The sequence below is a fragment of the Rhinatrema bivittatum genome, chromosome 2, assembly GCF_901001135.1.
Source record: "Rhinatrema bivittatum chromosome 2, aRhiBiv1.1, whole genome shotgun sequence".
NCBI classification, from domain to species: Eukaryota; Metazoa; Chordata; class Amphibia; order Gymnophiona; family Rhinatrematidae; genus Rhinatrema; species Rhinatrema bivittatum.
This window is the reverse complement of record NC_042616.1, coordinates 779,102,544-779,120,606: the sequence shown is the minus strand read 5'-3', so window position 1 is coordinate 779,120,606 and position 18,063 is coordinate 779,102,544. Positions and strand designations below refer to the sequence as shown.

At 42.5% G+C, this 18,063-nt stretch overlaps 1 protein-coding gene across 1 annotated transcript in view; it reads left to right on the top strand.

The window, feature by feature from the left end:
- The window catches only part of NDRG1 (N-myc downstream regulated 1), a 123,008-nt gene that overhangs the window by 90,459 nt on the left and 14,486 nt on the right, over positions 1-18,063 (top strand). Inside the window, exons 4-10 of the mRNA XM_029592059.1 lie at positions 3,717-3,822; positions 5,064-5,184; positions 5,401-5,463; positions 9,747-9,807; positions 15,074-15,160; positions 16,474-16,530; positions 17,404-17,507. Coding sequence (XP_029447919.1) covers positions 3,717-3,822; positions 5,064-5,184; positions 5,401-5,463; positions 9,747-9,807; positions 15,074-15,160; positions 16,474-16,530; positions 17,404-17,507 — 599 coding nt within the window. The remainder of the gene's footprint in view (positions 1-3,716; positions 3,823-5,063; positions 5,185-5,400; positions 5,464-9,746; positions 9,808-15,073; positions 15,161-16,473; positions 16,531-17,403; positions 17,508-18,063) is intronic.

Sequence of the window (18,063 nt, the reverse complement as noted above, 5' to 3'; positions counted from 1 at the left end):
GTGCTACTTGCCAGTCTATTGTGTTGCTCTAAGACTGGATAACCTTATTTTAATCATTGGTGACCACACATTTATTTTACATTTTTCATTTTTTTTAAGACACTGTATGTGTTAATTATTTAGTTAAAGCTGTAACAGAGCAGTAGCGCATGCAGTGGGACAGACCTAAAGAATACACCGCACAACCTTATCACCCCTGACGAAGCCCACAAAACACATACAGCGTCTTAAAAAAAAAAAAAATGATTAAAATAAGGTTATCCAGTCTTAGAGCAACACAATAGACTGGCAAGTAGCACTCAAAACGCTACAATACCTATTTGAGTATTCTTCTTAAAATACAAAGAAGCTCATTTGGTATAGGAGGTTTCCACATTCACCCAATAGACTACCAGGCATGAAACTATTTTCAGCTTGTGGATATGTTTAACAAGGGTAGTAGTGTGGGCATGGCCCATCGCAATCCATGCCTTCTCCCCCTCCTCTCTGACCTAGTTTTGTGATGTCTGAGCTGGGTTGAACAGGTGTTCTCACATGACCCAAACCATTTGACACAGATAAAAGCTTAAGAGCCTTTTCATCCTGATTTAGTTAAGTGTTTTGGGATTTCCGGTCGGGCATGATGGAAGCCACAAGCTCAGGTGGAGGAGCGGCTTGGCTATATAAACCTCGCGGTCCTGCAGAAAACCGAACCGCTGCAGCACCTGGACTTGCTCGCTCACGGCTGGGGGGGGAGCGATGGAGGTGGAGGATTGTGTGTTCCCCATATTCGACAAAGTGAGTAGCGTAGGGAAAGGGGAATACACTCTGCTGGGGTTAGAGGCGATCTCTATGCCCAGCATGCACCTTAAAATAGCCTCTTCGAGCTCTAAGCTTTGTAAAGCTTTGGCTCACTTAGATTCTCCATGAGGAGGGAATTCATTAGTTTTCTTATCTTAATGTCTGGAGTCAGTGGACATGGGACACGTTTTTTTGCACTCTGTTCTGTGGCCCTTAGTTCTGGTGAGCGAGTTGTCTCTGTAGCTGCTCCAGTCTGCATAGCACGGTGACATCTGCCGTCCTGCCACTAGCAGCTTTTCCACTTCCTGCTATGCTGCATCAAATGCACAGCCTGACCAAGGTGCGGTTTTCGTGCTGTATTTCTCTGCTGTTTTGCTTGAAAGCAGATACCACACCATTGTTGGTTATTAAAATCCATTTTTGTGGATATGGCGCCTTCAAAATTGGCAGACATAAAATTTAAAATACTTTACACATGAGCCCTTAGACCATGTGACAGTCTGTATCCCCCCCCCCCCCCAAAACAAAAAAAAAAAACTGGAAAACAAAATTTGGGTGGAGATGGAAGTTCTCATTTTAGGATAACAAAATGTTTCCAGATATGAGCTAAAGGCTTCATGGGAAGTGAGATTTATATTTTATAGTGGTTTCCTGAGGTCAGGGCTATAATTATCGCTGCATGATACTGGAGCGCAGACAAGCTCCAGAAACTTCACACCCTCCTGTTTTTTTTAGGGATCTGGATTTTGGCTTGAATTATTCACCAAGCCTATACTCTGTTACAATTCAGGTGCTATTGGTTGGTCTGTGTTGGAAGCAGTCACAAGGGGTATTGGTGGGATTTGAACTCTGGCTTCCCGGGTTCTCGGCCTGCTGCTCTAACCAGCAGGTCACTCTTCCATTACAACTTTCCAGCTGTGTTCCGTTCTGGTTGTCTAGGACCCAGGTGTGTAAAGATGATATGGTTGAGATACTTGCTTGACTGAATACAATGTGCAGTTCTGGTCACCGCATCTAAAAGATATAGTTGCTCTTGAATGTACAGAGGGTGACCAAATGTCCTAGTCTGTCAGCTGTGGAACGCTGGTGTGGAAAAGGAATCTTTCTAGAGACTTCAGTTTGCCAAGGCCTCTTCTCTATCGTATCCCATTCGTTTAAAATGATAGAAGCATTCTCTGGTTCCATGAGAAACAAGGACCTTCATTTTCAGGATTTTTTTTTTTTCTCCATTTCTGTTTTGCTTCCACTCTTCTTGTAACAAACACTGGAAAAGGCTCATTTTTTCCTGGTAAATAACTTCCGTTTTTGTAATCAATGAAATTCCTGGGAAAAATTAGATGAACTGAAAACTAAGGTCCTAAAACTTCACTCCCTTGACCACTGAGATCAGGCATTGTACGTGATTAAACAGTGGGCAGTTCTCAGTGTACATGTGCTGCTTTTTGGTACCTCAAAGCAGATTAGATTCAGGTAATACAGAGAATTTCCCTATCCCCAGAGGGCTCACCATCTCCGATTTGTTTTGCATCAGAAGGTAAAGTGACTTGCCCAGGCTCAAAGGAGCAGCAATGGGGTTCTAACCCGCCACTCTGGCCACGTGTGTTGGGGTAGGATATTGTGTGCTCCGTCAAGTGCCATACACACAGCATCCAGGACAGACCCCCCCCCCCCTTAACTTCTTTGCATAACGTTGCAAGTGTGTGTGTGTGTGTGTGACTTTACATGCACAGCCTTTGAATAACTGTCAATTGCCTCCTTAGATTTTAAGCTCTTCGAGGCAGGGACTTGTCCCTGAATTCTAATCTTGTAAGCTACCTTGAGCATCATTGAGAAGTGGGATAAAAATCTCTAAATTAGGAGGCAAACATAACTCAAATCATAACCATATTTAGCTTACATTCCCTGAGCAACACACCCAGGATGCTAATTGTGATCTTTTGGGTAGCAAAAGATGAGACTGCCTGCTTTTGTGTACCCCACCTCTGCTCATGAACCTGTGATAAGCTAAAAGGGGAACTGTACAACTAAGCTTTGCAGGCTTCAATTAAAGGAGGCAGAAGGACACGTTAAGCAACTCATTGATTCCATATTGTACTGCTTGCTGTCTGTTTTCATGGAAAACAAATCAGATTGAGAGTAAGGCCATTGCATACTAGCTAGGTCGGGAAGCCCTGTAAAATCTTAAACTTTTTATAAAAAAAAAAACCCCTACTTCTTGGCATTTAGGTTTTATTTTGGAAGCAGGATGGAAGAGTAACTCTCTCTCCAGCCCTCTGAGGTTCAAAGTACCTTCTGAGCTGCTTCTGGTAAAGCCCCGTAGGATCAGAGACCAGTCAGCAGGGTGAGAGCATCATGAAGACTGGGGGACATTTCCTCATTGAGCTGCGCTTTATCTCCCGGTGGTCTTTAGCAGAGATCACTGAAATAAAAAAAAACGCTGCCCAATGTCTGCCTGCAGTTGAGCCCAGCTCTTTAAGCTGTCTTTGCTGGGCTTTTGCAACACTCAGATGCTGTTGGGTAATCATGCTTTTGAGCATGAAATTTTGGAATTCAAACTAATGTGGACAACTAATCATGTTTTGTGTCTTGGGTTTTTTTTAAGCACTGCATGCACAGCTGTCAGGAGTTGGGAGGGCAGCTCTTCTTTGTAGTGACCGAGTGGTAGTGGGTGGGCAGTGAGGAGAATAAGTATCTTGTCATCACTAGCTGTGCAACCTGTCTTCTCTCTTCAATTCTGGCAGCAGTTGCAAAACATCTGTCAAACCTTCAGCTGATACTCACCAATGGCATCTAACAATGTTGCTGAGACACTGAGGTGGCAAAAAAAAAGCAGCGAAATGTCTGAATTAAACCAGCTTCATCAAACCTTTAATTTAAAGACCAAGCAGGGAAGGCTGAAGCTTCTTGTTAGAGCCTTTGTTTTGTTTCCTTCACAGGAGCAAGACATAGAGACCGTGCATGGCGTAGTCCATGTTACAATGTGTGGCACGCCCAAGGGAAATCGCCCAGTCATCCTGACATATCACGACATCGGATTGAACCGTAAGTTGGACACAAGTATCTGCTTAACTAGGGTCTTGCGCCCAGTCATGACCAGTAGACTTCCACAGAGGTGGAGGTGTTCTTGCTCTTTTCAAGATGGGATAGGCTTCAGACATTTTGTATTACAATTTTATTAAAATTGTGCAAATATGGGAACATCTCTTAAAGAGAATATGCTTTTGTAAAATGTTAATGTACAGAAGATGGCACCTTATCCATGCCACATAGCTTAGTACTTTCATTCAAAACAATTAACAGGCCAATGCAATATAGTGTGCTGGGTACTCTGTTTTGGACATGCATTTTGGACTTGCTAAAATAACCACCGATGCAATACAGGGATTAGCACGTCCAAAATGTGTCCAATCGCGCACATAGTAATAGCACTCATCACATGCAAATTCCATGTAAATGAGGCTACTACCTGTGATGCCAAAAATTGCTGCGTGGCCAAGGCACCCATTTTTAACATGGCAAATTTAATGCCTGACTGGTAGACTGGCGCTTAAAGCATGCCTCGCTCAGAGGTTACTGGAAAAAAATAAAATTCTGCTTTGCTTTCCGATTCCTCATAGGGAGAACAACCAAGCTGCATCTTCAGTCTGGCCCAATTGGAACACCTGCTTGGCGTAAGTGAAGGAATGAATAAATTAATACTGTTGAGCACTTAATTTTATTCAAGCCTTCACTTACTGCTGATTGGTCCATTCACTCACATGCCAGGGACACAGGACCAATCGAACAGCCCTGGTGGGGAGGGAGGTCTGGCCAGGCTGTGGGCACACAGCCAGGTCTCCTGGGCACCTGATGCAGAGTGCTAGGGACACATTACCCGTTGCATATCCCTTTTAGCAGGGCAGCTCATTTGCCTAGTGCATCGAGCTCCCAGATGAGGTGGATATGCATGCATTCAAAAAAATGTCCACCCACTTTTGGGTGCACATTTTTTACATGATATTGCATCAACCTATAAGTTGTCTAACGAGGCTTTTTTTTTTTTCTTGGTAGCAATTGTTTAAGTGCTGGAACCTTTAAGCATAAGACACCCCCTAAACACATGAAGACTGTCCATAGTGGACCTCTTAAATTTGGATTTAAGAATAGGACTTCTGAGTTGCAAGGAAAGCTTCTGGCTTTGTCGTTCATCTGTATTTCTGATTTGTGCACAAGTCATTGACCTTACCAAGAGCAGATTGCATCTTGGGATTCTGTTCCTTGATACCAACTCTCTCTCTCTGCAGACCAAACCTGCTTTGACTCCCTCTTCAACTTTGAAGATATGCAAGAAATCATGCAGCACTTTGCGGTGTGTCACGTGGATGCACCAGGACAGCAGGAAGGAGCAGCAGCATTTCCAGCAGGGTGAGAGGATGAGGTGCTTGGGTTAATCAAGCACCTAGTCTGCTTGTACACTGCTCTGAAAGAGGGCAGAGTCACTGTGGCTCTCTTCCTGAAGCACCAGGAGGCTTCAACCTAGGACGCCAATTATTTGTAACACATATGCAAAGCAAGAGCCAGAAGATGCTCAGTGCAGTAGATGGCATCTTAGCATGCTTGTTTCCTTTTCTCTTCACTTAGATATGTGTATCCCTCCATGGATCAGCTAGCAGAAATGCTTCCAACAGTTGTTAAAGAACTTAGGTGAGTAAAATACTTTTAGGGATATATATATATACTTTTTTTTTTTTTACATTTTTGTACTTAAAAGCTCAGTTGAGATTAGAATATTTGGGCCAAAAGAACAATCAGAAACTGGATCGCAAAACTTAGCGTTTACATTTTTACATTGCATGCCCATGTTTTGTTGCAATTTAAGATTTGTCAGGTTGTACTTCAGGATTTGGGATATCCTTGAGCATTTCTGTTCTCTAAAGAATGGGCATTTAATTAAGCAGGAGGAGAACGTGATACTAGATGGATTCTGTAAGGAGGTGTCCCAAACTGTCAACAGAAGTCTTCCCCCGCCCCCCAGAATTGCTCTCAGTATTTGTATCTTGGTGCAGAATTCATGAATCGCAGCTAGCCATTGCAGACTAGTTGGGCAAATGTAGTTCAGTTGGCTAGGTAATTGGTGGAAAAATGATCTTCAAGAGAATCTTAGACACAACTTAAGTGCTCTTAAAGCTGCAGAGGTTCCTAACAAATCTATGTAGTAAAACATGGCAGAAAGATCATAGCCTATAGTCTGCTCATCCACGCTGAACTGCTCATTTCTACAATCCCTAGAGCTCACTCAGAGCCCCTGTACTCGTACTTGTTCCATACATTCTTAAATTCAGATATTGTCCTTGTCTCCACCATGCTTTAAAGTACGATTTCCTTAGATTACTACTGAGTCTCCCTCCTTTCACTCTTATCCCATGACCAGTCATTCCAGAACCTCCTTTTGTTAGGAGAGTTATTTAAATACCTCTAATCACAAAGGAATCCTTTCTTCTAGGTATACGTGTTTAGATCTTTTAAGTGTATCCCATGTGCTTTATAACAGACCTTTGACCAGGCTGCATCCTGTTTTTATCCTGCTGAAACTGCAGTCTCCAAAATTGTATACAGTATTCCAAAGGAAGTCTCATCAGTGACTTGTGTAGGGACAATATCACCTCTTCTGCTGACTATTCCTCCCCCTATGCACCCAAGTATCCTGGCTTTTGCTGTCACCTTATTGACCTATTTAGCCACCTTGTTATGATCATTGGATATGATTAAATACTGCTCTGCTTCATTCTTAGAATTTCAGCCCCCCTAAGAAATTACTCCCTTGCATTTTTGCAGCCCAGCTGTGGCTGCATGTTTTTAGCAATAAATCTTAACTGCAAGACTTAAGACCAGTCCTCGGTCGCTAGATCCCTCCATGTTTTCTACACCTTCCCAGATATTTACCCTGTTGGTATCTGCAAAAAGACAGACCTTGTCCAATAGTTATCCTGCAATGTTGCTTATGAAAATGTTGAAAAGGACAGGTCAAGACTAATCCCTGTGGCACACAACTAGTAACTCTGCCCTTCTCAGAGTGAATTCCATTTACCACTAACCTTTGCCTCCCACTCAACCAGTTTCTAACTCACTTTAGGGTCCATTCCAAGGGTGTTCAGAGCCATGTCAGACCTTACTGAAATCTGGCACACACTCCTAATCCAGCACCAGACACCCAATCAAAGAAAGCAATTGGATTTGTCTGCAAGACCTACCTATGATAAAATCATGCTGCCTCCGATCTTGGATTCCAGAAACTACATTATATTTGGGGGGAAAAAAAACCTTAGTCTGCCTTCTGCAGTGAGTTAACTGGCCCACTTAGTGAACAGGAACCACTTTTGCCAGCCTCCAGAACTAATGACTGTAAAAGAATTGAAATGGTCAGCCAACAAAACTGCCAGAAGTCCTCAAGTTCTCTTAATGCCCTTGGATATATCCTGTCTGGCCCCATAACGTTTTCTATTTTTACTTAGCTCCTCATGAGTCTTCTAAAAATCGTTCTGTTTACCTAATTTCTAATTCTTTTTTTTTTTCTTCCTTACACCTGTAGTCTGGCCCTTCCCCTGAATCTGAACAAAAATTTGAGCAGTTCAGCTTTTTTTCTTATCCTCTACATATTCCTCCTTTACCTCAGTCTCAAATGCAACTTTTGCACTTTTTTTCTATCAATACTCTTAGCAAATACAGTAAAATAGGAATATTCTCTTCCATTTGCATCTTTACTCTCCTGACTGCTTTTCCAGACATCTTTGGTTTCTTGTGGTTTTAATGCTAATCCTTAATTACCTCTTCAAACATCTTAGAAAACCATAGCAGCCTCATTTTCCTCACTCCCCCTTTTATTTTCCTAACACATTAGTTGCCCTTATAATTCCTCTTTAGTTTTACTGCATCCCTAAATAGTCCAGGTCAGGACTCCTTGAGGTACTTTCCTCCCCACTCCCACTTTTAGAACACCTCATGTTCTGATACTGAACCGCAACTGGTAATCATTGGACCCCAGATCATCAAATGCTGTCCCTGTTGATAAGCACCAAGTCTGTTATTGCCCTCTCCTGAGGGTTCTGTTACAGCTAATGGAACAAATCTCACTGCAGCTGGGATGTCCCAGTCAAAACCTAGCAGACTGAGGTTTCCAAAGAGCACCTCCCCTTTCCTAGCAATTTTGACTGTCCTCCACTAAATCTCCTCCCATTTCTTCTGCCCCTGGTGGAGGGCTTGTGCATTACACTAGTATGATTTAGCTCAAGTTGTTACATTCACTTGCTGTAGGTATTTTCCTGTTTCCAGAGGGCTATATTCCTGAGGTAATCAGAGGAAGCAACTACACAAACGTTCTGTTCCATCTTTAGATTAGCTTGCAGTGCTGCCTCCTTACCTTGTAAGCCCTAAAGTTCAGTTCCTTTAAAAAATGTTTATCGTGCCATTCTTCCCACCTTTCTTCCTGAGCAAATTGTAACTAATCCTATGCCAGTCATGGTTTTGATGTACTATGGATGTAGTAGCTGACAGACGAGTCTCCCTCTAGATGTAGGGTTTTGTTTTTGGACAGGGAGAGGGTATTTAAGATGAGATCCTTGGCTAAGAAACACTTTAAGAGGAGTTACTACTTTTTTATTGTCCCAGCCATTTCTTCTGAGAATAGGTGAAGGACTGGAACCTCACACCAAAGGATGTCATTCCCCCGGTAATAGAGGTTGAGGCTGACATCTTCCTAAGATGATGCTGTTCTTCTTACTCTGCCACTAGTTGTGAGAGGAGGTGTTTGCCACCTGCTTTCAAGGCTAGCAGTGTCTACCCCAGAATGATCCCAGTCCTAGTGCCAGATTAAAACTTCCCTAATACCAGTATGGTTTTATAAATGATCAAAACCTGTGTAAAAGGCAATAGACCCAATAAAAACCAGCTCTAAAGAGTCATAAAAGTGAGAGGTTTAATAATAAAAAGAAATGCGTCTTCTTTGGGACAGCGGAGCATACAAGACAAGGGCTGTAAGCTCTAAACCTGTACAATGAATTAACATGCATGTTCAGCAATTTAAGGGTTACATTCAGCCAATCACCAGGTGTCTGCAAATGCCCACCCATTATCTTATAGCCAATTAATAAATTTTAGCATGTGTACGTGCTCTGTTACTATGAACAGGTGCCCTCCTACAGGTACTTCCAGAGAATAAGTCCAGTCTAAGTTTCATTTTCCAAGAGTTTACGTCACTGTGTGCTGGCTAGCAGTCCACTAGGTGTAGTTTTGTGCTGGCTATTACACCTGCTGGACCTTTTTTGGGAGTTTTTAAGGTGATGGTAAAATGGCTTCAGGCATGCAGGTGGCCCAGCAGCAGTGCTGCTATGCAGGAGTCCGGTTTTAAGACCAAGTTGGTGTTTGGTTCCAGAGTTGACAGGAGGTAGGGATTCTTAACCATAGCTCACGTAAACGTGCTCTGGGTTCTGGTGGAAACTTCAGTCTGTGCTGCTCAGAGTAGTGGCTGGGCTCGATAAGGAGAGGTGAAGTGGAGCAATCTCTGATAGCTAAAAATTAAATCTCATAATGCTAAGGCCCCAGCTGGGGTAGAATGTTTGAACTGGTAAGCTGAAAAGGAGCAGGAAAACTGCCAGGGGAAAAAATGTGATTCTTGTATTGACTCACTGAAGTGTGTGGGGCTAGAGGGGAGACTACATTAAAATTCAGTTAATGAGGTTCTGCCTCCATCTGAATTAGGAAACATGAATGTGCCCTAGAAGCTCAGTTCAACCCTTCCTATGAAGCATCCCCAGACCACCCAAGACCCCAGCTGATTCTTGCACAAGTTTCATTAAATGGACCTGCATTAAGCCAGTGAAGGCGTACTGGTGATCTATAGAAAAGTGTTTTGTTTCGTTGTGTATTAATAGCTGTTCATGCATTTTTTTGTTGTTTTTAATTCCATTGTACGTTGGGATGGCTGCCTATAGCCTAAAGAGTATTATTGGAATGGGAATTGGAGCTGGAGCCTACATCCTAACAAGATTTGCTGTAAGTTCTGTGTTCTCTAAATCCTTGAAGTAGTGGGAAAGGCCAGAGGGGCATTGTAGATATTTGCAGCATGTATACATAACCAAATCAATTCAGATTTTGAAACTAGTGTGCAGTACTTAATGTGAATCCATAATGTAAACCCCCCTCTCCTTCTTCTCTGGGGCCATCTTTGGAGGCTGAAGAGGTGGTGAGTGGTGCTGCTGCATCCCTCAGATTGGTATTGGTACACCAGGATTTGCCAAATGGGTACTAGAGAACTTCCAGGATGCCCAAGAGAAGACTTATAAAAAAAAAAAGTCCCCACATTTGGTTCCAAAAGAAAATTATTTCAAACTGAGATTGTCCAAGTCTCCAAAATAGAAATACAAATGTCTGGATCCAGTCCTAATAGAAAGGTAAAGCAGTTCAATATCATACAGCAGAAATCTTCTCTTTAAAAACAAAACTGTACTTAACTCAAGATTTTCAGGGCAACTATTTATTTAAGTATTTTTATATACCGCGGCTCGTTGGCAAACATCACCTCGGTTTACAATGAACATTAAGTGAGCAACAGGCTTTACAATCCAACATGTTTAAGAAAGGATACAATATTTATTTATTTATTTAGCATTTTTATATACAGACGTTCTCGATACAAATATCAGGTCGGTTTACATAAAACAAAACAATCGCGGTGAGGCGTTACAATAAACGGAGTTTCAGAACATGAGAATAAATATTAAATAAACAGTGACTCATCAAATGACGAGAATCTATATAGTAAATAACATGTAATAAAATAGATAATGGTGTAAATAACTAACTTGAAATAAAATAAATAATAAATAGAATAGTATAAAATATATATGTAAAGACAACAGTAACTCGTTATGATACATGAAACATGTAGAGAATAACTAAGAATAAATGATGTGTTAATTTGGGATATACAGGTATCAGGGACCAAAGTTTATGTGCCTGGTTATGAGTAATGCATGGGCTAAAGAATTAATGCATCCACAAGTGGAACAATCAAACAGGTGGGCTGTCAACGTGGATTCATGTGGAGATAACTAAAAATAAATGATGAGCTGAACAGTGACCAATGTTTATGAGTTTAGATATCAGTAATGCATGAGCTAAAGAATTAGTGCATCCACGCGGGAGGCTTTCCCTACAGGTGTGTTGTAAGTGGGTTGTCCAGATGAGGTGTAATCGGGCCTTGAAGAGGTGTGGGCGGTCGTGGAACTTGAGGTGTGGTCATGGAACTTGTAGTGAACTAATTTTACTCTTTTGCTCTTTGGCCCGTGTCAGAGTGTTCCTGCGATTCTGGAAATGCTTGCCGGAAGAGCCAATAACAATAGCTGATAACATTCAAATTATAGTATAATAAAACCAAACTAGAATTAGCTAGGGTGTATAGTACTGGGGATCTCTTAAGATAGAAAAATCTTCTCTTCACTTTGGACTTCACCAGCAAGGACAAACGCCCCTGATCTGTAGGGCTGACTTACTTCTGGCTGGTCCTCTGCGATCTTAAGTAGCCACTCTTCTTGGGTATGAGGCTGTGTACTACCACTCCTCCTGTTCGCTCTGCAGCTTTTCTATACAGATATTAGTCGGCACATAATTTACATCAACAAAAGGTGGAAATTACATAGAACAGGGTAGGGGCAGAGGATATTACAGTTATAAGGCAAGGTAGAGGGAAGAAATAGAAGATAACTGAGTGGTTACAGATTAACATTCTGTAAACTTATGAACTAAGTACCTATTTACATAGTAACATATAATACATAGTGACATAAATCTGCAGTGCCTGTGGAAGCACCCCCTCTCTCTTCTCCCGAAACCCATCCCCTTTGGGGAATGAACCACCTCCTATTAGCCCACCCTAGCTACACCATCCTGTCTCTCACTGTTAAGGCGCCTTATCTAATCTCCTTCCAACCCCTCCTTTAAAAGGATACCCATGTATGGCAAGAGCTGCCTTCTCACTGAACTCTTCAGTAACCCTAAGGAGGGTTACAATAATATGGATTTAAAGAAATGGCAGTCTTCTGTAAGCCTTCACATAATCTTAGTTGGGAAGCATCCTGCTAAGCCTCTGGCTTTGCAGATGGGGCTGTCTGCACCCTCAGTCAGGGGGGGACGGACCTGCATTCACTAGCAGTTTTAGCTCTATCAGACTCCAGAACTACGTATAAATATACATTTTAAAATCTTTTCAAAGTTTCATTTTCCCATGAATCTTATTCTAAACAAGTCTTTTCATGACCACTAAAACTTTGGGTTTGTAAAGCTTTTTTTATAAGCATTTCTGACCCATTGCCCCAACCAGTATAAAAATGAATATCTTTTCTTTTTCTTTTTTTTTTATTTTTAAATTGAGTCTCTTCATCTCATGAATATTTAAAACACAAGGCTTTGGATTTTTAAAATGTCCTACACTTTTATTTGTAACAAAAAAAAGTTTGCAGGCATTACAATAGCAATTCCTGTGTCATTAATAGGGTCCTAATTCCCATACACCAGGAACTGCTATTACTAGGAACAGTAGCATGGGATCTTGTTGGTGTTTGGGTACTTGCCAGGTTCTTATGGCCTGGTTTGGCCTCTGTTGGAAACAGGATGCTGGGCTTGATGGATCCTTGGTCTGACCCAGTATAGGCATGTTCTTATGTTAACTCTCTGCACAAAGTGTGTTTACTTTTATTGCAACCACAACAGCAAATGGTGCAGAAAGACCCAAAGCAGCAGTGCTGACATTCTGTCCACTCTGTCCTTTCCCCAGCACATTTTTTTCTTCACTTTCCTGCATCGGCAGTTCAACGCATCAGGAGATGCATGGGGAAGCCCTACCAGAGTAACCACTGCATTAAATAGCTGCTCCAGCCCATCTCCTTACCTGCGGCACTTTTGCTGCTCATGTTTTAAACAATGCGGCCACAGCTCCAAACATGGCTCAAGCTGTCAAAATTCTCTTCACTCGTGACACCCCCCCCCCCCCCCCCACCGCTCACATTTAAAACATGGCAGTCATGCCGCCACCTGCTCGCTTCTCCCTCATGCCCAACAGCCCCTCCTTTCGCTCAAAACGCGGTGATCATGTCGCCGGAGGCCCCATCGTGGCATCTCACCTTCTCCCTCCAAACGCGGCACCCATGCCGCTAAAACATTTTCTCTCAAGCCGGCCCTCACAAAACAGGTATCACCATCCACATGGGACCATCTAAACCCCACACGGAGCCAGGTATTTTTTTTTTTTCATTTATCTACATTAACATGCCGCAACCTCTCTCAGCTCCCCCCTGACTAAGATTCGGGGAATATCTTAAAAATGAGTGGCTTTTTGGGGCCAGTCTCGGCTGGCCGGCTCTGAATCTCCAGCCTGGTTAATGTGGGCTGCCGGAGCTAATGGTGCTTCAGTGTTACAGTGGCTGCATTATGTTGCGCTCGTCCATGTTCTGCATCTCAAGCATTTGTTAAAGCAGGTGATGCCCGCAACGATGCACATTTATCCACTTTAAAGTATTCTCTGCAGGTGTTTCCTGCTAGCTCTAGGGAGTATCTCGTAGATGTAACTTTTTTTTTTTTGCCTGGAAAAGAATTTGTTCTCCATAACCCTGGGATGCTGTACAGCAAGAACTTGGGTCTCCTCACTGGGTTGGTTGTGGGAATGACTTTAGCCCAGCTGCTTCCTCATGGGCCCTGCAGAGTCTAAGGGCAGGTCCTGCTCCCAGAAGCTATTTTAGAACTGCATCTTGAGGGGGGGGAGTGGTTTTTAATGCTACTTTCCCTCATTTCCTTTTTTTATGCTATTGGAGACTTCTCTGCAGCACAGTTGGCTGCTTTGGGCTCTCTGGCTGCTTCGAGTGATACAAGAGACAGTTGTCTGGGTTCTGCATGGGGAGGGAGCAGAGTGCTTCACTCCAGCAAGCCTTTGGGAAGTGGGGATTGTGGATGAGGCTAGTTCCCTCTGGGGGTGAGGATAAGGGGGTTATCCAAAAGGACACGGTGCCAGAGCAAGCCACAGACTCTGCAGCCCTCATGTGCGGGTTGGGGGTCACTTTTCCAGTTACTGCTGTTATGTAACCATTTAAACATCCTCCCTTCTAGCAGTTGGGACTTGGTGTGTGATTTTTAGCCTCATCCTAATGATTCTCACAAACAATGAAAAACTGAGGCTTGCTGCTCTTTTGAAAGGACTTTGTACATGTACATATAAACACATTTGTTTATATAGCTGTATCCTTGTAGTGGGTTCTGCTAGTATGGGGGGGGGGGGGGTCCAAATGGAGTATTTGCCTTGAATTTCCTAGTCCTTATTACACTAAGAATAACACTCTTATGTGCCACAATGAAGATATATTTTTTACATATAACATGTATCTCTGGCCCTCCCAAACAGTGAGTCAGCTAAGCAGATTCTTGGTTAGAGATCAGTGCTGGAGATCCTTAGTCTTCCTGAGACTTGTCATGCTTTCTATTCAGTATCAGCTCTCAGTAGGTAATCTGTCTGGAGTGTGATGTGTTGTCCTGGGGGTATATTCTTTTTTGGAACAGGACATGTGCTGTTTGGATATTTGTATATATTTCCTGAAATATTGCCAAGCTACTGATGAGAGATACATTTGCTCTAAGATGTTGGATGACTTGCTTTGTCCACTGCTTCACCATATTCTGACTCCCTAGCTATATCCAGTTTTTCAGTTGTCAGCACAAGTATTGCTGACGTGCAGTGAACACTAAGCCTTTAACTTTATCTCCTGGCTCACTCTAAGTGGTCTTATGCCTTTAAGTCATGTCTTCATTTTGTGCTCAGTATTTATCTACTCATGACCTTGAAGCTTGCAGACTTCAAGCTACAGAAAGGGGCAAACTAACAACCCACAAACTTGCATTTTCCTTAAGCAGTACTGTCTTAGTGTTTCTTAACAAGTAGTAGTACTTGGTGGAGGCCATGAAGCAAGAACTGTTTTTTTCTGAACACAAAACTGCATGCAATCATAAATCATAACTATATGATTTTGCCCTTTATGAGAGAAATACTACACTAATACAATCCTGCACAGACATGAAGGTTAAACATGTTTCAAATGCGTTTTAATTTTAGCATTATTTGTTTTGGTTCATTGTGTTTTGTCTGCCATGAACACTTGGATAAATGCAGAATATAAAATATTAAAATATATAAAGTCCAATAAAGGTTTTTTTTAATTTAGCTAGAATGCACAGAAATAAAGGTTGATTAACACTGCATTGAATATCTTTGTTGCAGCTGAACCATCCTGAGCTGGTAGAAGGCTTGGTTCTGATTAACATAAACCCTTGTGCCGAAGGCTGGATGGATTGGGCAGCAACCAAGGTAAAGGGAAGCTAATCTATTTCAACAAACTTATTCTACCACTTCCGTCTAAGATAGAAACCTGGGTGGAATTTGAGGGCAAGTAGGGTGGGGGTGAATAAGTCAGGTTAATAGACTGTGTTATGCTGGAACCAGTACCTGCACAAGAGTTTTTTTTCTGAATTGGAGAAGTCTTCCTGATCCTGAACAAATTTATCTCTTAAGTATAGCTACCCATGCTCTCAGCTCCCCAAATGTGGCTTCTTGTACTGTTGAGCTCCAGGTCTGAAGGAATCCTAGAAACCCTGGATGCCCTCAAATGTAGATCAAATCAAGTGAGTGAGTGAACAAATGACCACAGGAGAAAAAAGCCAAAAAAAATAATCCATTCAAACTGAGCTTAATGTTCCACAAGAGATGAAGACGGATCATTACTTTCATATGTTACTATCTGAGGCAGTCTCATTTAATAAAAGGCTGCTCATCCAGTAACAATCCTATTTGATCTATATTCTACTTTTCTCATGAATAAACCCTTCTCTCACAATATCTAGAATAGAAAGAAGTGACCATGGTTTGGATAATCTGGTTGGGTAGTAACATAGTAGGTACTGGGCAGGAAAAGACCCAGTTGGCCCCTCCAGTCTGCACAATCTGATCTTCTATGGCTCAGGATATATCCCAGCTGTAGCAGATCAACTGTTTGTAGGATATCGTTGCTTCCACCTGATTTTTAGTTGTCATTCGTGTGTAGATAAGCATCCTACCTTCCCCAGAGTATCTTGCAGATTACAAAGCTTGGGAGTATCTAGCCACCTGTGATCTTGTTGGGTGGAACCAGATTACCCCCAGCCTGCTGGCACTGACCCAGTTGGGGCATGCAGGTTGGCTTTGTTTTCTCCTTATTGCCTGGCTGGACAGATGTAAACAAATATCTAGGCTGGTGCATGAGGTGGGGCCTATAAATGTATTAAATATAACTGTGATCAGTAGCATCTGGTTTTGCTACTTTTCCAGCTGAATTGTATAACCTAGTCTTGGAATACGTACAAAATCTGCATCTCATGCACTACAAATTGTTTCTGCCACAATAAATCTGAGTATCAGATTTCACAGGACAAGTTTTGTATCACTGCAGTGTTCTGAACATTAGGTGGTGCTGTTGGATTAGTGAATGACAATCTGAGCTATGCAATGGCATCTGATCACAAACTGAGACGTGTTAGTGGAGAAGGAGGCATGACATTTCTGTGCTCTGGCTATCAGCTAATCTCACATTTGTTTTCCCTTTCAGCTGTTAATATTTTTCCTCTTTGTATTGCTTCTCTTGAAAGATTTCAGGATGGACTCACGCCCTCCCAGACATGGTTATTTCCCACCTCTTTGCAAAGGTAAGCAGCTTCTTGGGTCTTTCCTGCAAGTATGAATGTTGCACGCAGCTGCTGATAAAAATGAGCTGGTTCGTGGGATGTACCCAGCATGACTGCATTTATTGCTCTGCAGTAATGTGGATTGGAGCCCAGACATCGCATAGAGATCAGCTCACGCTTTGTGTAGGTAGAGGGAGAGCCATTGAGCATTCAGCTTTGGAGAGAATGCTGTCCAGCCTTGGTTTATTGGCAGGGTGGTGGTGGAGGAAAAAAGAGCAGGAAACCCCAGCTATTTCATACTTGAAAATGTCATGAGATCACAGCCCTGCTAAAAGGTTGATTAGTTGATCTGGAAGGCAAAGAGCAGGAGAAATCTGTCAAGATGTTCCCATTTTTTTAGGAAGTGGATGGTAAGTTTGTGCTCAGTTCATAAAGGGATGCCTGAGCCCAGTGTGTTTACTGAACACCCTGCAGCAAATTCTGATTGACCAGCCCCTTCATAAAGATGGACAGCATTTGAAGTTGAAATAGTTTTCTCTTGTTTCTGTGATGGGAAGTGGGGGAAACAGCTCTCTAAATGCCCATGAGACAGAGTGAGGATGCCAGACCTTCATAAGCTGAGCATCCTCCCTCCCTGGCAGCTTACAGGAATATACGCCACTCTGTACTGATAAACCAGAAACTGCGGCGGCCCGTCTCGTACTTTGACCACCCTCGGTGAGTCTGGAGACATTCCCTTTCCTTTCTGCAAAGAAGCTTACCTCTGTTTCTCACCTACTTTGTAGAAATGCATAGCTCTGCTCGTATAGCAGCCAAACCAATTTGCCTGGGGTTGAGTTGATTTCTTTTGGAAATGTTTGTCTCTTTTTTTTTTTTTTTTTATTCTTAATCCAGGAGGAAATTCACAGCAACCACAAACTGATCCAGACTTACCGTCACCATGTTACCCATGACATAAACCAAGCCAACCTCCACCTCTTCGTCAACTCCTACAACAGGTACAATAATGGTCTCCCGCACTGGATATCTGCCACTTATTTATGGGCGATGAAACAGCCAGGGTAAAACATTCAGATTTCTGCTGTTTGCTGTCAAGTTCTGGTAGCCATAGCTATGTTTTAAGAGCCCCTTGGATCTCTGAAACTAATCTTTAGCAGCATCTTAAGGTAATTCTTGTATGTTCAGCCTTCTAGTGATTAGCAGCAAGTCAGGAGTCCGAGGCTGGGCCTTCCCCTGTCTCTCAAGCTTCCAGCCGTGGGGGTACGAGAAGGTGTTAGCGTCCAGCTTCTTACGTGCCAATAACCAAACTAGTGGCAAAGCTGGGGTTCCACCACAGCTTCACTGATTTTGCCATGAACATAAAATATGGCTCTCTGTACAAATATATTGACAAAGTCAAACAAGGATCTGTTGGGGTCCCCTCCACCTCCTTTTTCTGGAGAAGAACTTTGAATCCTCCTAGGATTACTGAAAATAGTGGGGTTCCCAGTTTACTCCCAAGACATACCTTGAATCTAGTTGCTGGACATCAGATTCTCCACGTCCCCCTTCTTG